The sequence below is a fragment of the Chrysemys picta genome, chromosome 16 (genome assembly GCF_011386835.1).
Source record: "Chrysemys picta bellii isolate R12L10 chromosome 16, ASM1138683v2, whole genome shotgun sequence".
Lineage (NCBI taxonomy): Eukaryota > Metazoa > Chordata > Testudines > Emydidae > Chrysemys > Chrysemys picta.
The window spans coordinates 4,836,516-4,859,982 of record NC_088806.1 but is presented as its reverse complement, the minus strand read 5'-3'; the positions used below and the strand labels follow the sequence as shown (position 1 = coordinate 4,859,982).

Genomic DNA, 23,467 nt, shown 5'->3' with positions numbered 1-23,467 from the left:
TTACCTATTCTGATAGTTAGCAACTGTTTCCTAATATCCAACCTAAATTTCCCTTGCTGCAGATCAAGCCAATCACTTCTTCTCCGACCCTCAGTGAACATGGAAAACAATTGATCTCCACCCTCTTTGTAACAGCCCTTTCCATGTTTGAAGACTATTAGGTCCCCCACTCAGTCTTTTCTCAACACTAAACATGCACAGTTCCTTCAACCTTTCCTCAAAAGTCATGACAGCATAGGTGCCAACTTCTCCCGGCACCGGTGGGTGCTCAACCCACCTCGCCTCTGCCCTGACTCCAGCCCTGCCCCGCCCGCCCCCTGCCCCACCCCCATTCCAACCCCTTCCCGAAAGTCCGTGCCCCAACTCCGCCCTCTCCCTGCCCCTATTGGACTCCTTCCCCAAAGCCCCACCCTGGCCCCACCTCTTCCCCTGAGCACACCACGTTCCCGCTCCTCCTCCCTCCCTCCCACAGCTTGTTACACCACAAAACAGCTGTTTTGAGGCAGCAAGCGCTGTGAGGAGAAGTGGGGACATGGCGCACTCAGGGGAGGAGGCGGAGGTGAGGTGAGTTGAGCAGAGGCAGGGGGGCAGGGCGGGGAGCTTGGCTGCCGGTGGGTACAGAGCGCCCACCAATTTTTCCCCATGGGTGCTTCTGCCCCGGAGAACCCACGGGGTCAGCACCTATGCATGACAGAGGATGAGGAGGTAGCTTTTTACTTCTGAATGCAGATGAGCAGGGCAAGGTTGCATTCATAAGTTCATGGAGGATAGGTCCATCAATGGCTATTAGCCAGGATGGGCAGGGATGGTGTCTCTAGCTTTTGTTTGCAAGAGGCTGGGAGTGTGTGACAGGGAATGGATCACTTGATGATGACCTGTTCTGTTCATTCCCTCTTAAGCACCTGGCATTGGCCACTGTCGGAAAACAGGATACTGGGCTAGATGTATCTTTGGTCTGACCAATTATTGCCATTATTATCTTTTTATGTTCTATAATTAGATGTCACCAACTAACATGTACTCCTCAAGCACTGTGATAGATGGTTCTTTACACTAAAAATCACAACAATATTCTTGTGACGTTATCTGATTAAAATGTGACCAGATAGACCATTGTTGCAATCACTGTTATATATTTCCAACAAATCTTGTACAAAATGTGGCATGTAAGATATCTATGAAAAGGTAATGATTATGCTATCTGCATGCATGTATCATTTTTGTATTTGAAGTTATAAGTATTGGCTCTATACCTGGATTTCAAATGTTTGCTTCTAGGGTAACACCCGCAAGGTAGTTATCCAGCACATCTTGGAGGGACTATTCAAATTGAGTGGCCCATCAAAAGGACACAAGTCACAATGGACCATGGGAGACCTCATCTAAACTGAACAGACTTTTATGTGAACGTTCCATCTGAAGTATAGGTAATGGCTTCTTGCAATGACTGAATGAAATTGGGCATGGACGGGGAACTTGCCCATGTGACTCCAAGATCCCAACTTTCACCTGTGATTTTCCACTAGCTGTGCTGAGGACTTTGAAACAATGAGTTTCCCTCCACATAGCAGACGCTATAAGAGGCCTGGAAACATCTCCACTGTGTCTCTATCCTGCTCCAGCCTCTTTCCTGCTCAAACCTCTGGACTATGGACTTACACTAATGGGAGCATTCTAACCAAGAGACTGAGGACCTTCCAGTGGTTTGGAAGCAACCAGAGACTTATCAAACCAGCAGTTTATTCCATCACTGCTATAAGCCTGAACCAAGAACTTTGCAATTACTGTATGTATTTGATTCCTTTAACCAATTTTAATGCTTTCTTTCTTTCTTTCTTTCTTTCTTTCTTTCTTTCTTTCTTTCTTTCTTTCTTTCTAAATAAACCTTTAGAATTTAGATACTAAAGGATTGGCATCAGCGTGATTTTTGGGAAATATCTAAGTTATATATTGACCTGAGTGTGTGGCTGGTCCTTTGGGATCAGAAGAACCTCTTATTTGAAGAGATTAGTTTTAAAGAACCACTCATTCCTAAGTCTACTGTTTTCGGTGGTAATACAAGGACTGGAATGCCTAAGGAATCTGCTTTTATGACTTCTTGTTAGCCAGTGTGGTGAAGCAGAAGTTTCCTTTTGTTGCTGGTTTGGTATATTCTATGAGGGATTAGGCGCCAGTCTTGGGGTGTAGCTGCCCTATTTCTCAGCAGTTTGTTCTGAATTTGGCTTCTCAGCTGTGGCCCACTGAGGCATGGTTACAGGCACTAAGCTCTCTTCCCTGTGCAGTGATCTGAGAAGATTGCCAGTGGAAGGACAGATGGTGGTGGACACACAGACACACGGCAAGGGAACCTGGTGAGGGAGAACTTCCTTATCTCTAGCTGAGGCAGGTTGAAGGGGAAAGGACAGACATTACTCATCTAATCGTAACCACATTGAGATGCTGAAGGGAGTAGAGCGAGAGTTTGTTACTAGCAGTAATCCAGCCCAATGGGGAGGAGTTAAATATAAAGAAAAAGGTCATGTGGCGAACAGGGTTTGCTCTCAGGCTCTTGGAGAGAAAAGAAATCTGCCACTTTCTCTCTGTGAACTTAGTTTTAAAATAAAGATACAGAGAATGGAAGTGGTTAAATTTCTCCCCTGAAGGAATGGCCCTCAGTCACTTGGCTTTGTTTCCTCTCACCATTGCCCGTGCAGACAGGAGGGACATGATTTGTTTTAAATGAGTCATGGACAGTGGATATTTTCATTGTTTTCTTTCTAAGCATTTAGCTCTGGAGTCAGCCTCACAGCCCAGTTAATACTGAGGGGGCAGTATTAATTAAAGGGCAAAACACTTCCTTATGCAGAGTTAAGGTTTGCTGGTACAATATCAGCCCCTTGCAGAACCTCTATATCTGCAAAACTCAAACTTCTGAAAAGCAGGAAATGCAGTTACAGTTGCCCGCACCACCTTCATCCTGTCCTCTTTCAGCAAGGTCGCATTAACACACACACATTTACTCTGCCAACACCCTGCTGGCTGAAATCTACAAGCTGTTCACTACCTTTTACAGCCCTTCCAACCAGACCTGCAACCCCATCTTGGCCTGACGAGGCCCAACCCCTGGGCAAACCAGACTGGGGTAAGGATTGGGCATGGCCATGACAGTGACTGCAGAGCAAGACCCCTGATCCCTACTCAGACCACCCCCACCTTACTGATCTCTCCTCACTCAGACACACTGCACCCCCTCCCCAAATTTCTGAAAGCCTGGGTAGGGGAGCTTATTTCCCTTGTGATGGTCTGAGCTGTCCCTCCCCACCTGGCCACAGCTAGAGCTAAAATAGATGTTCCACTTTGGGAAACAAAGTATTAATTGAGTGGAATCTGATAAGGCTCAGATGTGGAGTGGTTGATCTCCACTCAGATTCTCCACTGTTCCAGCTCCTGTTGCTTATTGAAAGAAATGACTCAATATCCCAGTTACATGTTGTGACGTTCCCCTCTGGTGTTATCTGAACCGGTGATCTGCTAGTCCACTCCAATCCTTGACTCTGGGAGCCAGCCTTACCCTGCTCTGCTGTGAAAACCCCCACTCCTGGGCTGTTCATGCACAGCCTCTGGTATGTACACTGCTCCCAGCTACTTGCAAGCGAATGACACAACCCTAAGAACCTCCGTCTTGCAGTGTCCAGTTATGCCCACTGGATGCCGCAAGCTTATATGAGTTTGTCAATTTAACAAAGAAATTGATATCTACCAGGCTTGTTATCCCAAGGGGACTCTCTGACACGCTTCAAACCAAATGCACTGCTTCAGGTAGAATAAAAACAAACAAATTTATTAACTATAAAGATAGATTTAAAGTGATTATAAGTCAAAGCACAAGTCAGATTTGGTCAAATGAAATAAAAGCAAAACGCATTCTAAGCTGATTTTAACACTTTCAATGTCCTTAAAAACTTAGATGCTTCTCACCACAGGCTGGCTGGTTACTTTTCAGTCAGGCTCTCCCCTTTGATAAGCGTTTCAGTCTCTTGATGGTAGTGGCGTCTGTAGATGTAGGTGGAAGAGAACGAGCCAGCATGGCAGATGTCTCTCCCTTTTATCATGTCCTTTCTTTCCTCTTGGCTTTGCCCCCACCTTTCAGAGTCAGGTGAGCATTACCTCATCACAGTCCCAAACTGCCCAAAGGAAGGGGGTGACTCCCTCAAGGGTCTAACAGATTCTTTTGTTGCTGCCTAAACCAGTGTCCATTGTTCCTGTGAGGCTGGGCTGGGTTCGTCCCATCCATGCCCTGACGAGGTCTGAACTGCCTCTCTGTTCTTGTTTTGCCTGGGTTTGCTTTAACCCATGAGGATACATTTTCAGCCTCATAACTAAATACATGAAATTACAACCTATAACCTTACTGTAACAATTACTATAACATCACTAACAACCATGCTCAGTGCATCATGAACCTTCCGAAGACACCCAACGTGACAAACTTTGCATTGGATACCACACAATCATTTTACAAGGATGAACAAGGGGGTGCTGGGTGTTTCCCTGAGGTACAGAGCGTCACACATGTTTTATTAACATGAACAAATAAAACCAAGAACACACTTCAGTAAGGCTAAATGACTATAAATACTACTCAGCTAACTAACGGTTAAACAATACAGTGACAAAGTTCAGGGCAAATCAGCAAATCAGTCAGTTTACAAGGATATTGCATTGGAATCAAGTCGTCAATTTAGTCAAACCATCTGATAAATATAGCAGAAAATCAACCCTTATAAATCCTAAAACAGCAACCCATGGAGGCAGGTGCGTATTTAGTGATGCTGAAACCCCAATCAGAGATTTTCACCCAGGCAGTGCATTCCAGATTTAGACAGATGAATATTTCAATACCAAATCCAAATTATTGCTTACATTTAGCCTACAACCTCAAAGCTAATTAGTTTTCTCCTTAGATTTCACTATTGTGTAGCTAATACTTCTCATCACCCTCTCACCCCAAAACACAGATACAGACCTTATTGAGACATTAGTAAAATGTTCAAATAGCTCTCACTGAACAATTTATATCAGACAGCTCAATTCCTTGCAATGCTTCCATAGGTGAGGAGCATGCATTCAGTCATTTCATAGGGAAGAGTTTTAAGGCTATTAAGATTTGGGGAACTATTTGTCCTAACATCTTCCCTGTGTAGATTTCAGAGGCATTCACACACTCACCCCCACTGAGCCACACTGTTACACCCCAATCTAGTAGAAAGGCTGGGAAGGCTCCACCTTCATAAAAAAACAGATAAAAATAGAAAAAGGAAAATACATTTCAAAGATTACAAGGGGTTGGATCTCTGCAGCTCTTTGTCTTTGGATTCGCATGGAGTAGGAACTGTAGCTGCAGTTTAGGAATCAGGTAATGACATAGATGGTCCAGCACTTCCGGTTGCAGGCTTTTCAGGTACAGGGAGATTAGTGAAGGCTGCATAGCCTGTCGCTGTTGTGCTTCATTCCCCAGAGGGGATCAGTCCTGGGATCCTGGCAGTCAGTCTCTCTTAGATGACTTACATAAGATAGAACGCAAGACTGGTCATACTAGGTCAGACCAATGGTCCATCTAGCCCAGTGTGCTGCCTGAGAGTGACCAGTGCCAGATGCTTCAGAGGGAATGAACAGAACAGGCGTGTTGATCTGAAAACTGAAGGACTTCCACCCTTACCTTTAACTTTATTGTTGTAGATTCCAGCTTACCCCACCTTACTACACCTCCCCCGAGGTCTCTGGGCAAATCAGGTGTGAACTAATCCTTTGATACAGACGTGTCCCACTCCAATTGAAATGAGGCAGAGTTTGGGCCAATGTCAGTTTGGAATAGCCCCGCTTAACCCAGCAGTTTTCTCAAAATATCTGGTGTCATAAACCGCATGTAGTGTGGACGTGCGAACCCCAAAGGTATCAAACATGAAAGAAACATAAGGCCAGTTATGGGGAGGTTTCCATGGCCAGGCCTGAGGGTTAAATGGCTGGGCTCTAACACCTGGCCTCCTCCAAAGGAAAAGGGGCCTCAACACTCATAAAAATAACTGGTTGCAAAAATAAATCATCCTGCATCCATCACCATTTTAAATTCGGACCTCTCCTGGCTGATGTGTCTTTGCTTAGCAAAAAAGCGAATTGGGGAACTCTGTGGTTGTTACCCTCTAACTGAGTAAAAGGTTACACATCTTATCTCAAGCAATTTTCCTCTTAACAGAAAATTTATTTTAAAGTTTATCAAAATAAATTCCATTTGAAATAGAAATAACAACAGTCTATATTGGGTCTCTATTCTCGTACATGCTATTTCTCTCACATGCATCCGAAGAAGTGGGCTGTAGTCCACGAAAGCTTATGCTCTAATAAATTTGTTAGTCTCTAAGGTGCCACAAGTACTCCTGTTCTTTATTCTAAAAATAGTTTACCTGGGCCACAGTCACCATAGCTTCCATCTCTGGGGTGAAAAATCAACCACTCGTACCTGCAATTTCTACCTGAGTTCTTGTCAAATCTTTGACCTTACTTGGAGTAATTTTACACTTCTCTGGCGTAGAATTCTTCACCAACCACCCAAATATATATATATGTATAACTCCCCAAATATGCCCTTTTATTTCTTTAATCTGGTGGCACAGATTTAAATTAGGGACTAAATTCAGGTGTGGTTTAGAAACCCTGTAAGACACCAAATGTCAGGTATCTATTAAAAATAGGTTTCTTTCTGCAGCTGTATCACACTCAACACGGATTTCATTTTCTACACATTTGCAGCATCTCCTCCCAGGGGTGAGCTGAACAGAAATGTCACTTCCATTTTTCCCATCCCTACCTAGCTAGAGATTGCATTTCCCAAATAATAGGCAACACGCACCTGATTAGGAAGGAGATATCTTCAGGGGCGACCTCCTGCAGGGCCTGGGCCACAACTGCTTTGGGAGGCAAATGCATGGATATTTTGCTTAGTTGCAAGTCATTTACTAGGGAATCCTCTTCCCAGCCATTTAGAAAAAATATTGACCTAACCAATTGAACAACAGGGGGATTGGGATGGTGATGGGGAATAAGGAAATCCCTCTGACGTACCCTATCTTCTTCTGTTGTTACAGAGGGTGAAATGACATTTTTTCCTATCCTTGCCCTGTTCCTGCTCTTTGTTATAGTTCAATATATTTTAAGTGAGGAAAATGGTGGTAGAAATATCTGCTCTCCAGCACAACCTGAAGCAACATCAGAGCAACTGGGAATGAGATAATTTGTTCCTGAAGGGGAAACTTGATGACTAACAATTGCTTTGAACTGGGGGAACAGTATAACCGTGATGCTCAGGGTTTGTTTAGACTAGGAAAAGTCATGGAGTTTAGGTCAGGTCAAGGGGAAAGCTAATACCAACCACTGCACCTGGGCTGCATCTGCTCTACAACTATAATTGTCTTTTTACACCAAGATCACTAACTTGAGCAGCCAACGCCATGTACAGTCCTAGTGGATGTAAGGCACAGGTAGTTTTTGCCTCAGTGTAGCTTGTTGGGATCAAACCTCTCTCCCCCATCTGGAGCTGATGAACATTCCTGGCTGGAGGGTCACACGCTCCTATGACGCAAAAGGAAAGGAGTGGATAGAAAAGATCACAGGACTGACCCTAAAGAAGGGTGAGCTGCAAAAGGCAGAAGCAGGCAACTCATCTGGGGGAGCTGAGACACCACGGTGAAGATGGTGCAGAGATCACTATGTGGGAATTAGCAAATGTGATTAAAAAAAAAAAAAAAAAATCTTTGGCCAGCCCTAGTCAAGGCATTTGTTACAGTTCTCGCCCATGTGGATTTTCTGATGTCTAATAAGGGCTGAGCTATGCCTGAAGCTTTTCCCGCAGTTATTGCACGTGTAGGGTCTCTCTCCGCTGTGGATTCTCCAATGTATGGTAAGGGCTGAGCTATGCCTGAAGGGTTTCCTACACTCAGAGCATATGTAGGGCATCTCACCCGTGTGGATTCGCCGGTGTCTAATAAGGGCTGAGCTATGACTGAAGCTTTTCCCGCAGTTATTGCATGTGTAGGGTGTCTCTCCACTGTGGATTTTCCAATGTATGGTAAGGGCTGAGCTAAGCCTGAAGGTTTTCCCACACTCAGAGCACGTGTAGGGTGTCTCTCCAGTGTGGATTCCCTGGTGTCTAATAAGGGCTGATCTATGACTGAAGCTTTTCCCACACTCAGAACATCGGTAGGGTGACATGCCAGTGTGGATTCTGTAATGTGTGATAAGGTTTGAGCTCTGACTGAAGCTTTTCCCGCACTCAGAGCACGTGTAGGGTGTCTCTCCAGTGTGGATTCTCTGATGTATAATAAGGTGCGAGCTATAACTGAAGCTTTTCCCACACTCAGAGCATGTGTAGGGCGTCTCTCCTCTGTGGATTCGCTCATGTGTGAGAAGGTCTGAGCTCACATTGAAGCTTTTCCCACACTCATGGCATGTGTAGCGTGTCTCTTCCAAGTTAATTCTTTCACATTTAATAAGGTCTGAGTGGCTACTGAAGTTTTCCTCTGGCCTGTGCTGACTCTCAGAGGTTTTTGCTTTTGCTGGCAGTGCACAACTCCTGGAATCGTTCCCTTTGGATCTTCCTGATAACGTCCCATGTGCTTCTATTTGCTCAGCACCTTCCTGCTGGGGTTTCTCCTCGTTCTCACTCACCCTCCCATCACCCGATGGGAGAGAGAGAGGATCCAGACATAGGTCACTCCCTGCACCAGAGAGAAAAGAAATCTCAGAGAGAGGAATGGAAAAAGGGATGAACAAACCAAAATATGTGCAGGAGAGATCAAGCCTATCAGGAGCTGATTTTCCCAAAACCCTTCCCCAGAGGAGAGAGGAAGGGATCAGTTTTGGTCCACATCTCACCAGGACACTCAGGGGAACGCAAGATCGGGGAGGGATGTGCTGCCAGTTGTCAGTCAGGATAGGTGGGAATCCATGAGTGACATCTGCCATAATGATTCCACACCTACTGAGAACAATTCTAAACTTGGAGAGCTCACAAGGTCTTTGTAGGGCATCCCAAATGTTTCCTGTATTCACAGACAGTTTTTGAGTTGGTTTAACCCATTCCTCACCAGTGCAGGCAGCTCTTGGGAGCACTTCTTTCTCAGAGCCCTGGAGATCTGGGACCCACGGCTCTTCCCCTCGTTCCAGCTGTGAGATCACATCAGGTTTGGAAACTGGAAACCCTGCTCAAGGCAAAGAAAACAACGGAGGTCCATGGAATTTGTGGGGTACTTGTCACAAAGAATATTCCATAGTTTTAACCCAGACCATTTTTAAGCTGTAACATCCCAAAGCCAGCTTCCTTGGCTCAAAGTGGCAGGAGAGTTATTATTATTATAAATCATATTCATTATCTTAGTGCATAAGGGCCAACAAAGAGTGGGTCCCCGTTGTGGAAGGCACCATACAAACATACAATATTAGATGGCCCATGCCCTGAAGAATTTACAATCTAAATAGATAAGACAGACACAGAATGAGGGAAGGGGTAGAACCCACCAGCAGAGTGAACTACGTGAAGGCAGACTGACAGATCTGATGAACACAGGCATACATCTTGAGACTATCGTATTTAAGGTTATGACTAGGACCAGTGTTTTCCAGAAATTGCTGCTATTACTGCATTTCCCCCCCAAAATTACTCTTCATTTCTGGAATCACCCTTCATATCCGGAATTGCTGAACAGAGGGAGGGTGGGGCATGCAGGGTCATAACCCCCCAGATTTCTGCCCAGAGACACCTGACTCATCCCCAGGGTGCAGGGTAGAGGCTGGCTGCTGTTGAGACTTGCTGCCAATTTCTTCCCTCCTCATACAAGTTTGGGCTCAGCAAAACCTCTGTGGAGTTTCCCCTGGGCAGGGTGGACACTTAGCAGTGGGATGCCCATCTCCCTCATCATGCTGCAGAGTGGACAGTGCTCACACCTGCTCTTGGCTGTGTCCACAGCACCTCTCCCCCATACACAGATGGCTCTAGGCTCTCAATGCCCAGTGTGTGGGCCCCATCTCCCGCAGAGAGCTGGCTCTTGTCCATAAGCGCCAATTTCACCTGGTGCCAGGGGGTGCTCGCCCCCCCTCCACCTGTTCCCGGCCCCACCCCGAGTCCACCTCTGCCCCACCCCCTCCTGCCCCTGCCACGCCCCCATTCCAACCCCTTCCCCAAAGTCCCCGCCCCAACTCCGCCCCCTCACTGCCCCATTGGACTCCTTCCCCAAATCCCTACCCCAGCCCCGCCTTCTCCCCTGAGGGCGCCATGTTTCTGCTCCTCCCCCACCCTCCCACAGCCTGGAGAAGAAGTGGGGACATAGTGCGCTCAGGGGAGGAGGCAGAGGCAGAGGTGAGCTGGGGTGGGGCAGGGAGCTTGGCTGCCGGTGGGTGCAGAGCACCCACCAATTTTTCCCCGTGGGTGCTCCAGCCCTAAAGAACCCACAGAGTCGGCGGCTATGCTCCTGTCCCCTCCCCCCAATACATTTTCATGCTGTAAAGGATTACATATTGCTCATGTTTGTCAATATGTATTTCTTGTATTAATACAATGCATATCTGAAATTTCCAAAACATACAGCTTTGAAAATCTGAAATTTCTCTATTTTCATTGCCAGCAACACTGGCCCTAGCTATGACTGTTATCTGTATATTTGAGCCAGCCCTTGAAAGCATGAATACTTCATAGACTATGATGCTGAGATGGGCCAGATGGTACTGTGGAGGGCTGAGGGATGGGTTTCCTATGCAATCTAGTATCACTAAGGGGTGATGAATGCCAGATCTGAAGGCTAGTTATGCAGATCTCCAGCTTTTGAAGCTCTGCCCTTTGCAAAATGGGGCAGTGACTGATTATACCTCTTTCAGGGGATGGAAGAAAACAGACAGACTTTTTGGGGAGAAACAGCTGAGTTTGAGTTGACTGAGGAGGATCTCTTTGGGCTACAAATTAACCAAGAGGTAACCCCTTAAGGAAGGTTTTAATACACTTTGGAACTGATCAGGGATTCCCATGAGGACTGATGAGGGGGCGATGGTAAATATGCATTTAGATCGATTGCTTGTTTTATACCTTTCCCCCATAAAGCTTAACCTCTGGCACACTGTCATGGATCTATAGGATCTGTGCAATACCCGGGCTTTTAAACAGCCTTGAGAGGTGTACTAGACCCCCAAGGGGTACCTATCTCTTCCAGGATAGGCCATGTAGCTTCAATACCTGAGACTGAGCCTCTGGCTTCAGCACTCTTGTCAAGGCTGGATCCCCACTTTGAACTTTAGGGTACAAATGTAGGGGCCTGCATGAAAACCTCTAAGCTTAACTACCAGCTTAGCTCTGGTTCTGCTGCCACCATTTCAATGGATTCCATTCCTGGGAAACCTTGAAAAACCTTCACCAAATCCCTGGTGAAAACAGATCCAAACCCCTTGGATCTTAAAACAAGGGGAAATTAACCATTCCCCTCCTTCCTCCCACCAACTCCTGGTGAATCAAGATCCAAACCCCTTGGATCTTGAACAAGGAAAAATCAATCAGGTTCTTAAAAAGAAGGTTTTAATTAAAGAAAAAGGTAAAAATCATCTCTGTAAAATCAGTATGGAAATTAACCTTACAGGGTAATCAAACTTAAAGAGCTCAGAGGACTCCCCTCTAGTCTCAGGTTCAAAGTACAGCAAACAAAGATAAACACTCTAGTAAAAGGTACATTTACAAGTTGAGAAAAACAAAGGAAAACTAACACGCCTTGCCTGGCTATTTACTTACAAGTTTGAAATAGGAGAGACTTGCTTAGAAAGATGTGGAGAACCTGGATTGATGTCTGGTCCCTCTCAGTCCCGAGAACGAACACACTCCCAAACAAAGAACACAAACAACAGCCTTCCCCCCCCCAAGATTTGAAAGTATTTTGTCCCCCTATTGGTCCTTTAGGTCAGATGCCAGCCAGGTTACCTGAGCTTCTTAACCCTTTACAGGGAAAAGGATTTTGGAGTCTCTGGCCAGGAGGGATTTTTATAGTACTGTACACAGGACAGCTATTACCCTTCCCTTTATAGTTATGACAACTCTTATTTCAACCTGTGAGCTCTGCCAGCAGGTCCAGCTGAACGACACTCCTGTTCAGAGACTGTTCCTCATTCAATGCACGGAGCAAGTTTTTGCTGTGACACTGGGCAGGCTTTTAAAACATAGCAGGGTTTATTAGTCAATCGAAACACAGCATTGGAAAGTCCTTAGATTAGGACAGAGAAACAAAGAAGACAATGTAGTCTATACTGGCCAATGCCCTTAAGCCATGCTGCTGTAGGAAAAAGTTTGGTTTCCTTTCACTGTCCATTTGTCTTCACCCTGATAGAGCTCCCTGTGTCTGCGAATCCAGTTCTTCCAGCTCCCAAAAACAGAACGAGTCCATGTATGCTTCACTCAGCCAAGCTGAGATCCTCCCATGGACAGGTGACAATTATTCCCTTGTCTCTGTCGGGTATACCAATGATGTAGTTTGGTCCCAGCCAGTCCTTAATGACCCATTCATATCACCCCATAACAGCTATGTGACAAAATACCTACTGCTCTTTATGATCATAGCAATATCAAGCGACAAAGAGTCCTGTAGCACCTTGTAGACTAACAGACGTATTGGAGCATAAGCTTTCGTGGGTGAATACACACTTCGTCAGATGACCCACTTCGTTTCATCTGACGAAGTGGGTATTCACCCACGAAAGCTTATAAGGTGCCACAGGACTCTGTCGCGTTTTACAGATCCAGACTAACACGGCTACCCCTCTGATACATAGCAATACCAGTCTCAGAGGGAAACTGAGGTGTGTATTAGCATCTTAGAAGTTTCACAAAAATTCCCACCTCTATCACACACACACTGCTAATAGCCCTTGGATAGAAAGCAAAGCACAGGAACTAGGCATTAGTCCAGTGAACACAGTGGAGGACAAGCTACAATCCTCAAACCCTGGTCAAAAAAGAGAGGCATGTGGGTCCCAACCCATAGAGAGGGGCTGGCTAGAGGCCTGATACCTGACAGGGCATTCCTTGAGCAGACCACAGAGGCAGGTCAAAAGCTTAGCTACCCCAGATCTGTGACATCGCAAAAGCACATTTTGGGGAATTAGGAAATCTAGTGACTCAGGTGTAATGGGAGGGAGAATTAAACTCCCCCCGTGTGTGGAGAGGGCTGGGGAATTAAACACTAAAATTCAGGAGCAACAGTCTCTATTTCTTCCGGAAAAGGAGAATGTAAGAAATAAGAACTGGGCCACACCACCTCAGGAGGGACAGGCTCAGAGATCCAAGGTGCCTGGAGGGAAGACAGCTTGTGGTTGCTGCAGATGGGGAGGGGGGGACAAGCTGCATGGGCACTTTTTAAAGACACCATAATAGAGGCCCAACTTCAATGTATACCCCAAAATAAGAAACACAGTAAAAGAATTTAAAAAGAGCCACTGTGGCTTAACAACCATGTAAAATAAGCAGTGAGAGATAAAAAGACTTCTTTTAAAAAGTGGAAGTCAAATCCTAGTGAGGCAAATAGAAAGGAGCATAAACACTGCCAAATTAAGTGCAAGAAGGTAATAAGAAAAGCCAAAAAGGAGTTTGAAGAATGGCTAGCTAAAAACTCCAAAGGTAATAACAAAATGTTTTTTAAGTACACCAGAAACAGGAAGCCTGCTAAACAACCAGTGGGGCCCGTTGATGATAGAGATAGAAAAGGAGCGCTTAAAGATGATAAAGTAATTGCGGAGAAACTAAATGGATTCTTTGCTTCAGTCTTCATGGCTGAGGATGTTAGGGAGATGCCCAAGCCTGAGCCGGCTTTTGTAGGTGACAAATCTGAGGAACTGTCACAGACTGAAGTGTTACTAGAGGAGGTTTTGCAATTAATTGATAAACTTAACATTAACAAGTCACCGGGAACAGATGGCATTCACCCAAGAGTTCTGAAAGAACTCAAATGTGAAGTTGCGGAACTATTAACTATGGTTTGTAACCTGTCCTTTAAATCGGCTTCTGTACCCAATGACTGGAAGTTAGCTAATGTAACACCAATATTTAAAAAGGGCTCTAGAGGTGATCCCGGCAATTACAGACTGGTAAGTCTAACGTCGGTACCGGGCAAATTAGTCGAAACAATAGTTAAGAATAAAATTGTCAGACACATAGAACAGCGGCAAACAGCAGAGGCTAACAGAGGGAGTTTGCCTGGGATCTGTCTGAGAGGAGGTACGCTAAGTGCTGCATTAGGGGGGCTGTGTTGGTGAGTATCTGAGTGTCTGTTGCTGGGATAGTTTGTCAGTTTGACTGTGTGCTTGATTGCTTGCTTGCTTGCTTGTTTGAAAAGTGTGAATTGGGAATGCTTTGTTCCAGGTGGGCCTTGAATGGGCCTGACTGGTATATAAGGGCAGTCAGCAGCGAACCAGCTGAGCGGCGAACAGCAGAGGCTATTAGAGGGAGTTCGCCTGGGAGTTCGCGTGGGGAGAGCGCACTGAGGCTTTCATCTGCGGGTTTCTCTAAGTAGTTACTGCAACAGCTGAGGAAGCTCTTAAGAGGAAGGTGATATGGAAGGTGAGCGATCAGCTGTTGTAACCTGCACAGGTTGTGCCATGTTTGTCTTTCTTCCACAGGACAGAAGCGACTTTGTCTGTACAAAGTGCAAGCTGGTCTCCATATTGGAAGAGAAGGTTCGAGGGCTGGAGAAACGAGTGTCGACTCTGCGTTGCATAAGGGAAAATGAAGATTTCCTGGACAGACGTCAGGAGATGCTTCTACAGCCACCATGTTCTGAAGATTCAGAGCAGGCGCAGCAGGGACAGAAGGATTGTGAGGCGGTTTGGCAGCATGTGACCTCCAGAAGGAGAAAGAGGAGTGTCCATGCACCAGCAATGGAGATACAGGTGAGCAATCGTTTCCATGTTCTCTCTATAGGTACTAATGTGGAGAGTGGACTAGATGACCCATCTGAAGGAAGGGAGCAGAAGGAGACTCCACCGATTGGAAGGCAAAAGATGCATTGTCCTAGTGATGAGGGTTCCACAACCACCACTCCCAAGAGGAGGAGGAGGGTGGTGGTGGTCGGGGACTCCTTCCTCAGGGGGATTGAGTCATCTATATGCTGCCCCAACCGGGAAAACAGAGAGGTCTGCTGCTTGCCAGGAGCTAGGATACACGATGTGATGGAGAGACTGCCGAGACTCATCAAGCCCTCGGATCGCTACACCTTCCTGCTCCTCCATGTGGGCACCAATGATACTGCCAAGAATGACCTTGAGTGGATCACTGCAGACTACGTGGCTCTGGGAAGAAGGATAAAGGAGTTTGAGGCGCAAGTGGTGTTCTCGTCCATCCTCCTTGTGCAAGGAAAAGGCCTGGGTAGAGACCGTCAAATCGTGGAAGTCAACGAATAGCTACGCAGGTGGTGTTGGAGAGAAGGACCATGGGATGGTGTTCCAAGAAGGAGGAGTGCTAGGCAGAGACAGGCTCCACCTAACGAAGAGAGGGAAGAGCATATTCGCAAGCAGGCTGGCTAACCTAGTGAGGAGAGCTTGAAACTAGGTTCACCGGGGGAAGGAGACCAAAGCCCTGAGGTAAGTGGGGAAATGGGATCCTGGGAGGAAGCACGAGCAGGAGAGCGTAAGAGGGGAGGACTCCTGTCTCAGACTGAGAAAGCGGGACAATCAGTGAGTTATCTTAAGTGCCTATACACAAATGCAAGAAGCCTGGGAAACAAGCAGGGAGAACTGGAAGTCCTGGCACAGTCAGGGAACTATGATGCGACTGGAATAACAGAGACTTGGTGGGATAACTCACAGGACTGGAGTACTGTCATGGATGGATATAAACTGTTCAGGAAGGACAGGCAGGGCAGAAAAGGTGGGGGAGTTGCGCTGTATGTAAGAGAGGAGTATGACTGCTCAGAGCTTCGGTATGAAACTGCAGAAAAACCTGAGAGTCTCTGGGTGATGTCGTGGTCGGAGTCTGCTATAGACCACCAGACCAGGGGGATGAGGTGGACGAGGCTTTCTTCCAACAACTAACAGAAGTTGCTAGATCGCAGGCCCTGGTTCTAATGGGAGACTTTAATCACCCTGATATCTGCTGGGAGAGCAATACAGCAGTGCACAGACAATCCAGGAAGTTTTTGGAAAGTGTAGGGGACAATTTCCTGATGCAAGTGCTGGAGGAACCAACTAGGGGCAGAGCTTTTCTTGACCTGCTGCTCACAAACAGGGAAGAATTAGTAGGGGAAGCGAAAGTGGATGGGAACCTGGGAGGCAGTGACCATGAGATGGTCGAGTTCAGGATCCTGACACAAGGAAGAAAGGAGAGCAGCAGGATACAGACCCTGGACTTCAGAAAAGCAGACTTTGACTCCCTCAGGGAACAGATGGGCAGGATCCCCTGGGAGAATAACATGAAGGGCAAAGGGGTCCAGGAGAGCTGGCTGTATTTTAAAGAATCCTTATTGCGGTTGCAGGAACAAACCATCCCAATGTGTAGAAAGAATAGTAAATATGGCAGGCGACGAGCTTGGCTTAACAGTGAAATCCTTGCTGACCTTAAATGCAAAAAAGAAGCTTACAAGAAGTGGAAGATTGGACAAATGACCAGGGAGGAGTATAAAAATATTGCTCAGGCATGCAAGAGTGAAATCAGGAAGGCCAAATCGCACTTGGAGTTGCAGCTAGCAAGAAATGTTAAGAGTAACAAGAAGGGTTTCTTCAGGTATGTTAGCAACAAGAAGAAAGTCAAGGAAAGCGTGGGCCCCTTACTGAATGAGGGAGGCAACCTAGTGACAGAGGATGTGGAAAAAGCTAATGTACTCAATGCTTTTTTTGCCTCTGTCTTCATAAACAAGGTCAGCTCCCAGACTGCTGGACTGGGCAGCACAGTATGGGGAGGAGGTGACCAGCCTCCACAGTATGGGAGAGGAGAAAGAAGTGGTTTGGGACTATTTAGAAAAACTGGATGAGCACAAATCCATGGGGCCGGGTGCGCTGCATCCGAGGGTGCTAAAGGAGTTGGCGGATGTGATTGTGGAGCCATTGGCCATCATCTTTGAAAACTCATGGTGATCGGGGGAGGTCCCGGATGACTGGAAAAAGGCTAATGTAGTGCCCATCTTTAAAAAAGGGAAGAAGGAGGATCCAGGGAACTACAGGCCAGTCAGCCTCACCTCAGTCCCTGGAAAAATCATGGAGCAGGTCCTCAAGGAATCAATTATGAAACACTTAGGGGAGAGGAAAATGATCAGGAACAGACAGTATGGATTCACCAAGGGCAAGCCGTGCCTGACTAACCTAATTGCCTTCTATGAGGAGATAACTGGGTGTGTGGATGATGGGAAAGCAGAGGATGTGTTATTCCTTGACTTTAGCAAAGCTTTTGATACAGTCTCCCACAGTATTCTTGCCGCCAAGTTAAAGAAGTAAGGGCTGGATGAATGGACTGTAAGGTGGATAGAAAGCTGGCTAGATCATCGGGCTCAACGGGTAGCGATCAATGGCTCCATGTCTAGTGGGAAGCCGGTTTCAAGCGGAGTGCCCCAAGGGTCAGTCCTGGGGCCAGTTTTGTTTAATATCTTTATTAATGATCTGGAGGATGGTGTGGACTGCACTCTCAGCAAGTTTGCAGATGACACTAAACTGGGAGGTGTGGTAGATACGCTGGAGGGTAGGGATCAGATACAGAGGGACCTAGACAAATTAGAGGATTAGACCAGAAAAAACACCTGATGAGGTTCAACAAGGACAAGTGCAGAGTCCTGCACTTAGGACGGAAGAATCCTATGCACTGCTACGGACTAGGGATCGAATGGCTAGGTAGCAGTTCTGCAGAAAAGGACCTAGGGGTTACAGCGGACGAGAAGCTGGATATGAGTCAACAGTGTGCTCTTCTTGCCAAGAAGGCTAACGGCATTTTGGGCTGTATAAGTAGGGGCATTGCCAGCAGATCGAGGAACATGATCATTCCCCTTTATTCGACATTGGTGAGGCCTCATCTGGAGTATTGTGTCCAGTGTTGGGCCCCACACTACAAGAAGGATGTGGAAAAATTGGAAAGAGTCCAGCGGAGGGCAACAAAAATGATTAGGGGTCTGGAGCACATGACGTATGAGGAGAGGCTGAGGGAACTGGGATTGTTTAGTCTCCAGAAGAGAAGAATGAGGGGGGATTTGATAGCTGCTTTCAACTACCTGAAGGGGGGTTCCAAAGAGGATGGATCTCGGCTGTTCTCAGTGGTGGCAGATGACAGAACAAGGAGCAATGGTCTCAAGTTGCAGTGGGGGAGGTCTAGGTTGGATATTAGGAAACACTATTTCACTAGGAGGGTGGTGAAGCACTGGAATGCGTTACCTTGGGAGGTGATGGAATCTCCTTCCTTGGATGTTTTTAAGGCCCGGATTGACAAAGCCCTGGCTGGGATGATTTAGTTGGAAATTGGTCCTGCTTTGAGCAGGGGGTTGGACTAGATGACCTCCTGAGGTCCCTTCCAACCCTGATATTCTATGATTCTATGAAAATCAAACTGTTGAGCAATAGTCAACATGGTTTCTGTAAAGGGAAATCGTGTCTTACTAATTAGAGTTCTTTGAAGGGGTCAACAAACATGTGGACAAGGGGGAATCCGGTGGACATAGTGTACTTAGATTTCCAGAAAGCCTTTGACAAAGTCCCTCACCAAAGGCTCTTACGTAAATTAAGCTGTCATGGGCGAAAACGGAAGGTCCTTTCATGGATTGAGAACTGGTTAAAAGACAGGGAACAAAGGGTAGGAATTAATGGTAAATTCTCAGAATGGAGAGGGGTAACTAGTGGTGTTCCCCAAGGGTCAGTCTTCGGACCAAACCTCTTCAACTTATTCATAAATGATCTGGAGAAAGGGGTAAACAGTGAGGTGGCAAAGTTTGCAGATGATACTAAACTGCTCAAGATAGTTAAGACCAAAGCAGACTGTGACGAACTTCAAAAAGATCTCACAAAACTAAGTGATTGGGCAACAAAATGGCAAATGAAATTTAATGTGGATAAATGTAAAGTAATGCACATTGGAAAAAATAACCCCAACTATACATACAATATGATGGGGGCTAATTTAGCTACAAGTCAGGAAAAAGATCTTGGAGACATCGTGGATAGTTCTCTAAAGATGTCCACGCAGTGTGCAGAGGTGGTCAAAAAAGCAAACAGGATGTTAGGAATCATTAAAAAGGGGATAGAGAATAAGACAGAGAATATGTTATTGCCCTTATATAAATTGATGGTACGCCCACATCTTGAATACTGCGTACAGATGTGGTCTCCTCATCTCAAGAAAGATATACTGGCACTAGAAAAGGTTCAGAAAAGGGCAACTAAAATGATTAGGGGTTTGGAGCAGGTCCCATTTGAGGAGAGATTAAAGAGGCTAGGACTCTTCAGCTTGGAAAAGAGGAGACTAAGGGGGCACATGACAGAGGTATATAAAATCATGAGTGATGTGGAAAAAGTGGATAAGGAAAAGTTATTTACTTATTCCCATAATACAAGAACTAGGGGTCATCAAATGAAATGATAGGCAGCAGGTTTAAAACAAATACAAGGAAGTTCTTCTTCATGCAGCGCACAGTCAACTTGTGGAACTCCTTACCTGAGGAGGTTGTGAAGGCTAGGACTATAACAGCGTTTAAAAGAGAACTTGATGAATTCATGGTGGTTAAATCCATTAATGGCTATTAGCCAGGATGGGTAAGGAATGGTGTCCCTAGCCCCTGTTTGTCAGAGGTTGGAGATGGATGGCAGGAGAGAGATCGCTTGATCATTGCCTGTTAGGTCCACTCCCTCTGGGGCACCTGGCATTGGCCACTGTCGGTAGACAGGATACTGGGCTAGATGGACCTTTGGTCTGACCTGGTACGGCTGTTCTTATGTTCAAACTCTCACTCCTGTTGACCCAGACCTGATTTTGCCTGTGACCCAGTCTCAGGTTTTGTGGGTAATTTTATACTCACTAGAAGTAAAATATCATTATCAGAGTATTGCTTATTAGCTTGGAACATGCATGGAGGGGCAAGGAGGTGACCATAAATAAATGGGTGTGACGGGGCAATCCCGCCCTGCACTAGACCCAGCGACGTCAGACCAGTAGCTCTGACGGAGGAAGTCCCGCCCCATGCGTACTGGGCATGCTCCAAGTGCACAGGGAGTATAAAGGGAGGGAATTCAGCTCCGTCTGGGCTGGCGGCCGCAGGGGAAGGACCTAACCAGGAAGCTCCTGCAGAAGACCAGCCGACGCTCTCGAAGCTGCTGGGAAGGGAGGTTTCTACAGGCCGGCACGAACCCCTACCGGGGGAGGAACCAGGGGAGGCGACAGATCCGGAGACCTGCGGAGAACCCTGTGATTTGTGGGAGACCTCAACTCCCAAGCCGGTAGGAAGTGACCCGGGGGGGGAGGGGAGGGGGGAGAGAGTGACGGCCTGGTACCTTGCCCCCAGTAAGCCTCAGCGTGTGTTGGTAGGACACCCTCCCCCTCCTGCTGAGCCAGCAGTAAGGTCCTACTGCCCTGTGACAAGGCCTTGTTCTATGGACTCTGGCCACTAGGCCGTGCTGCCCTGTAACGAGGGGCGAGAATGTGGACAGCAATCCGGGCCTGCTGAAAGGTCTGTGGGAACAGGACTGACCCGTGGGAACCCCATTAAACCCCAAGATGGAGACGGAGAAGCTCCTAAAGTGGATGCTGGAACAGCAGCAAGAGCAGGCGGCCCAACAGCAGCAGCAACAGGTGCCGATGATGCAGCACATGGCCAGCCAGCAGCAGTTACTGATATCCCAACATCAAGAGCACCAGCAGCAGCTCCTCCAGGACTTGGCGATCCAACAGCAGGCGCAACAAGAATGCCTGGTGCAGCAGATGGCCACACTATTACACCCGGCAGGAGCTGCAGCCACCGTACCTGCTGGGGCCGGACCCAGGGAGAATGTAGGGGAGTTGCCGGTACACCTCACTAAGATGGGGCCAGAGGATGACCCAGAGGCGTTCCTGGTGACTTTCGAACGGGTGGCGACCACCGCCGGGTGGCCCCCCGAGCACTGGGCCACCTTACTAGCCCCCTATCTGACGGGACAGGCCCAGGCCGCCTACCGTAGCCTCAACTCTTGGGAGGCCCTGGAATACCCCAAGGTGAAGGCGGCCATATTGGACCACACCGGCATTAGTCCGGAGACCTATCGCCAATGCCACCGCAAAGAACAGTACCCTCCTGGGGCCCGGCCCCGGGCTGTGGCCCAACGGATACGGGACCATTGTTGGAGGTGGTTGAACCCGGAAGGCTTAACCGGACCCCAGGTAGCAGAGATGGTGGCACTGGAGCAGTTCACCTAGATCCTGCCCCCAGGAGGAAGGGCCTGGGTAGGCCGACATCGACCGGCAACCCTCTCAGCGGCAGTCACCTTGATGGAAGACTACTTGTTCGCCAAGGGGACCGATGGGTTGAGGCCCCCCATGAGTGGGGCTGCTCGGACGCCAGCCACGGGATGACCCCGGAGAAGGGACATCAGCACTGGGAGAGACCCCCACGAACAACCCCCCTGAAGGCCCCGGTCAGTTGAGGATGCTCAAATGGAACTGGAATGGGATGTGGACTTTGTGCAAGAACAGAGAGAGGACCTGACCCTCAGTAGGGCCTTGCAACAGGCCACCAGCCTGGGTCCCGACGAAGGCTCGACCCCTGGGCCCCCACAGAGTCCACGCTTTGAGATATGGCAAGATCGCCTGTATCGGGTAGTGCAGGAACCGCAGGCCCAGGAGACATTCCATCAGCTATTGGTCCCTCGGAGGTTGCGACAAAACCTCCTTCGACTAGTCCACGCTAACCCCTGGGCTGGGCACCTGGGGCGGGAGAAGCCCCTCCAGCGGATAGCTCGTCGATTCTTCTGGCCTGGCATACACCAGGAGGTGCGGGACTACTGCGCGTCTTGCCCGGAATGCCAACTGGCGGGACCAAAAGGTGTGTCCCGGGTACCCCGATCCCTATGCCAGTCGTCGGCATACCCTTTGAAAGGACTGGAATGGACCTGGTTGGACCCCTTGAAAGAAGTAAGACAGGAAACCGCTTCATCCTAGTGGTAGTGAACTACGTGACGCATTACCCTGAAGTCGTACCCCTGCGGACGGCCACAGCGCCGGTGATTGCTACCGAACTAGTGAAGATTTTTGCTAGTCGGGATACCGGCGGAAATCCTGACAGATCAGGGCACAAACATGTTCTCCAAGCTGATATTGTGCCGCCTCCTCCATATACGAACCCTCCGGACGTCACTCTACCATCCCCAGACAGACGGCCTGGTGGAACGTTTCAATGGTACACTTAAATCCATGTTAAGGAAGTTCCTGGAGGAGGACCCTACGCATTGGGACACCCTGTTGCCAGCCCTGCTGTTTGCCAACAGAGAGGTACTGCAGGCATCGACGGGGTTTTCACCCTTTGAACTCCTGTACAGCAGTCAGCCCCGGGGGATCCTGGACCTCCTGAAGGAGGAGTGGGAAGCCCAGGAGACCCAAGTCCTCAGGACCACCCAATATGTGTTGCAACTTCGAGAACGGCTACGAACGCTAGGTGCTTTCGCCTGGGAGAACTCGATAAAGGCACAAGCGAACCAAGAATGCCTCTATAACCGAGGAACTAGGGGACGGAGTTTCGGCCCCGGGGCTCGGGTGTTGCTTTTGTTGCCATTGGACGAATTGAAACTGCTAGCCAAATGGCAGGGACCCTACAAGGTAATCTGGAGGATTGGACCAGTAGACTACAAGGTCCGGCTACCGAGGCGATGGAGGGAGACGCGCACATACCATGTAAATCTTCTGAAGGCCTGGAAGACCAGGGAAGCCCTGCTCATCGGCTTGTCCACCCCAGAATCAGAACTCGGACCCCTAGTAGGGGACCCCCCGGACCCAAGGCTGGTGACGTTAGGGGCGAGCCTCGCCCCCATACAGCGAGAGCAAATACAGCAATTGATAGGGGAGTTTCCCGACGTCTTATCGGCCCACCCAGGACGAACTGCCCTGATGAGTCATCATATCGCAACCACTCCCAGTCAGAAAGTAAGAGATCACCACCGGCCATTACCCCGGAAAATGTGGGACACAGTCCGAAAGGAGCTGGAGACAATGCTGGAGATGGGGATGGTGGAGGAATCAAAGAGCGAGTGGCACAGCCCCATCGTCTTAGTCCCAAAGCCTGATGGGACTACCTGTTTTTGTATTGACTTCCGAAAGGTCAATGCCATCTCCCGCTTCGATGCATATCCGATGCCATGGGTGGACGAATTGTTGGAACGGCTGGGGGAGTGAGGTACTTGTCAACCTTAGACCTAACCAAGGGATACTGGCAGACCCCCCCCTCACACCAAACTCCCGGGAGAAGACTGCCTTCTCAACACCGTT

At 47.9% G+C, this 23,467-nt stretch overlaps 1 protein-coding gene across 8 annotated transcripts in view; it reads right to left on the bottom strand.

The window, feature by feature from the left end:
* Positions 1 to 3,799: 3,799 nt before the first annotated feature.
* LOC101935620 (zinc finger protein 135-like) overlaps positions 3,800 to 23,467 on the bottom strand; it is a 38,146-nt gene continuing 18,478 nt past the window's right edge. For all 8 annotated transcript variants that reach the window (XM_065570003.1, XM_065570006.1, XM_065570000.1 and 5 more), the window contains 2 exons: positions 9,120 to 9,233; positions 3,800 to 8,750 (listed from right to left, as the gene is read on the bottom strand). In XM_065570003.1, coding sequence (XP_065426075.1) covers positions 7,798 to 8,750; positions 9,120 to 9,233 — 1,067 coding nt within the window. In that variant the 3' untranslated portion in view covers positions 3,800 to 7,797. The remainder of the gene's footprint in view (positions 8,751 to 9,119; positions 9,234 to 23,467) is intronic.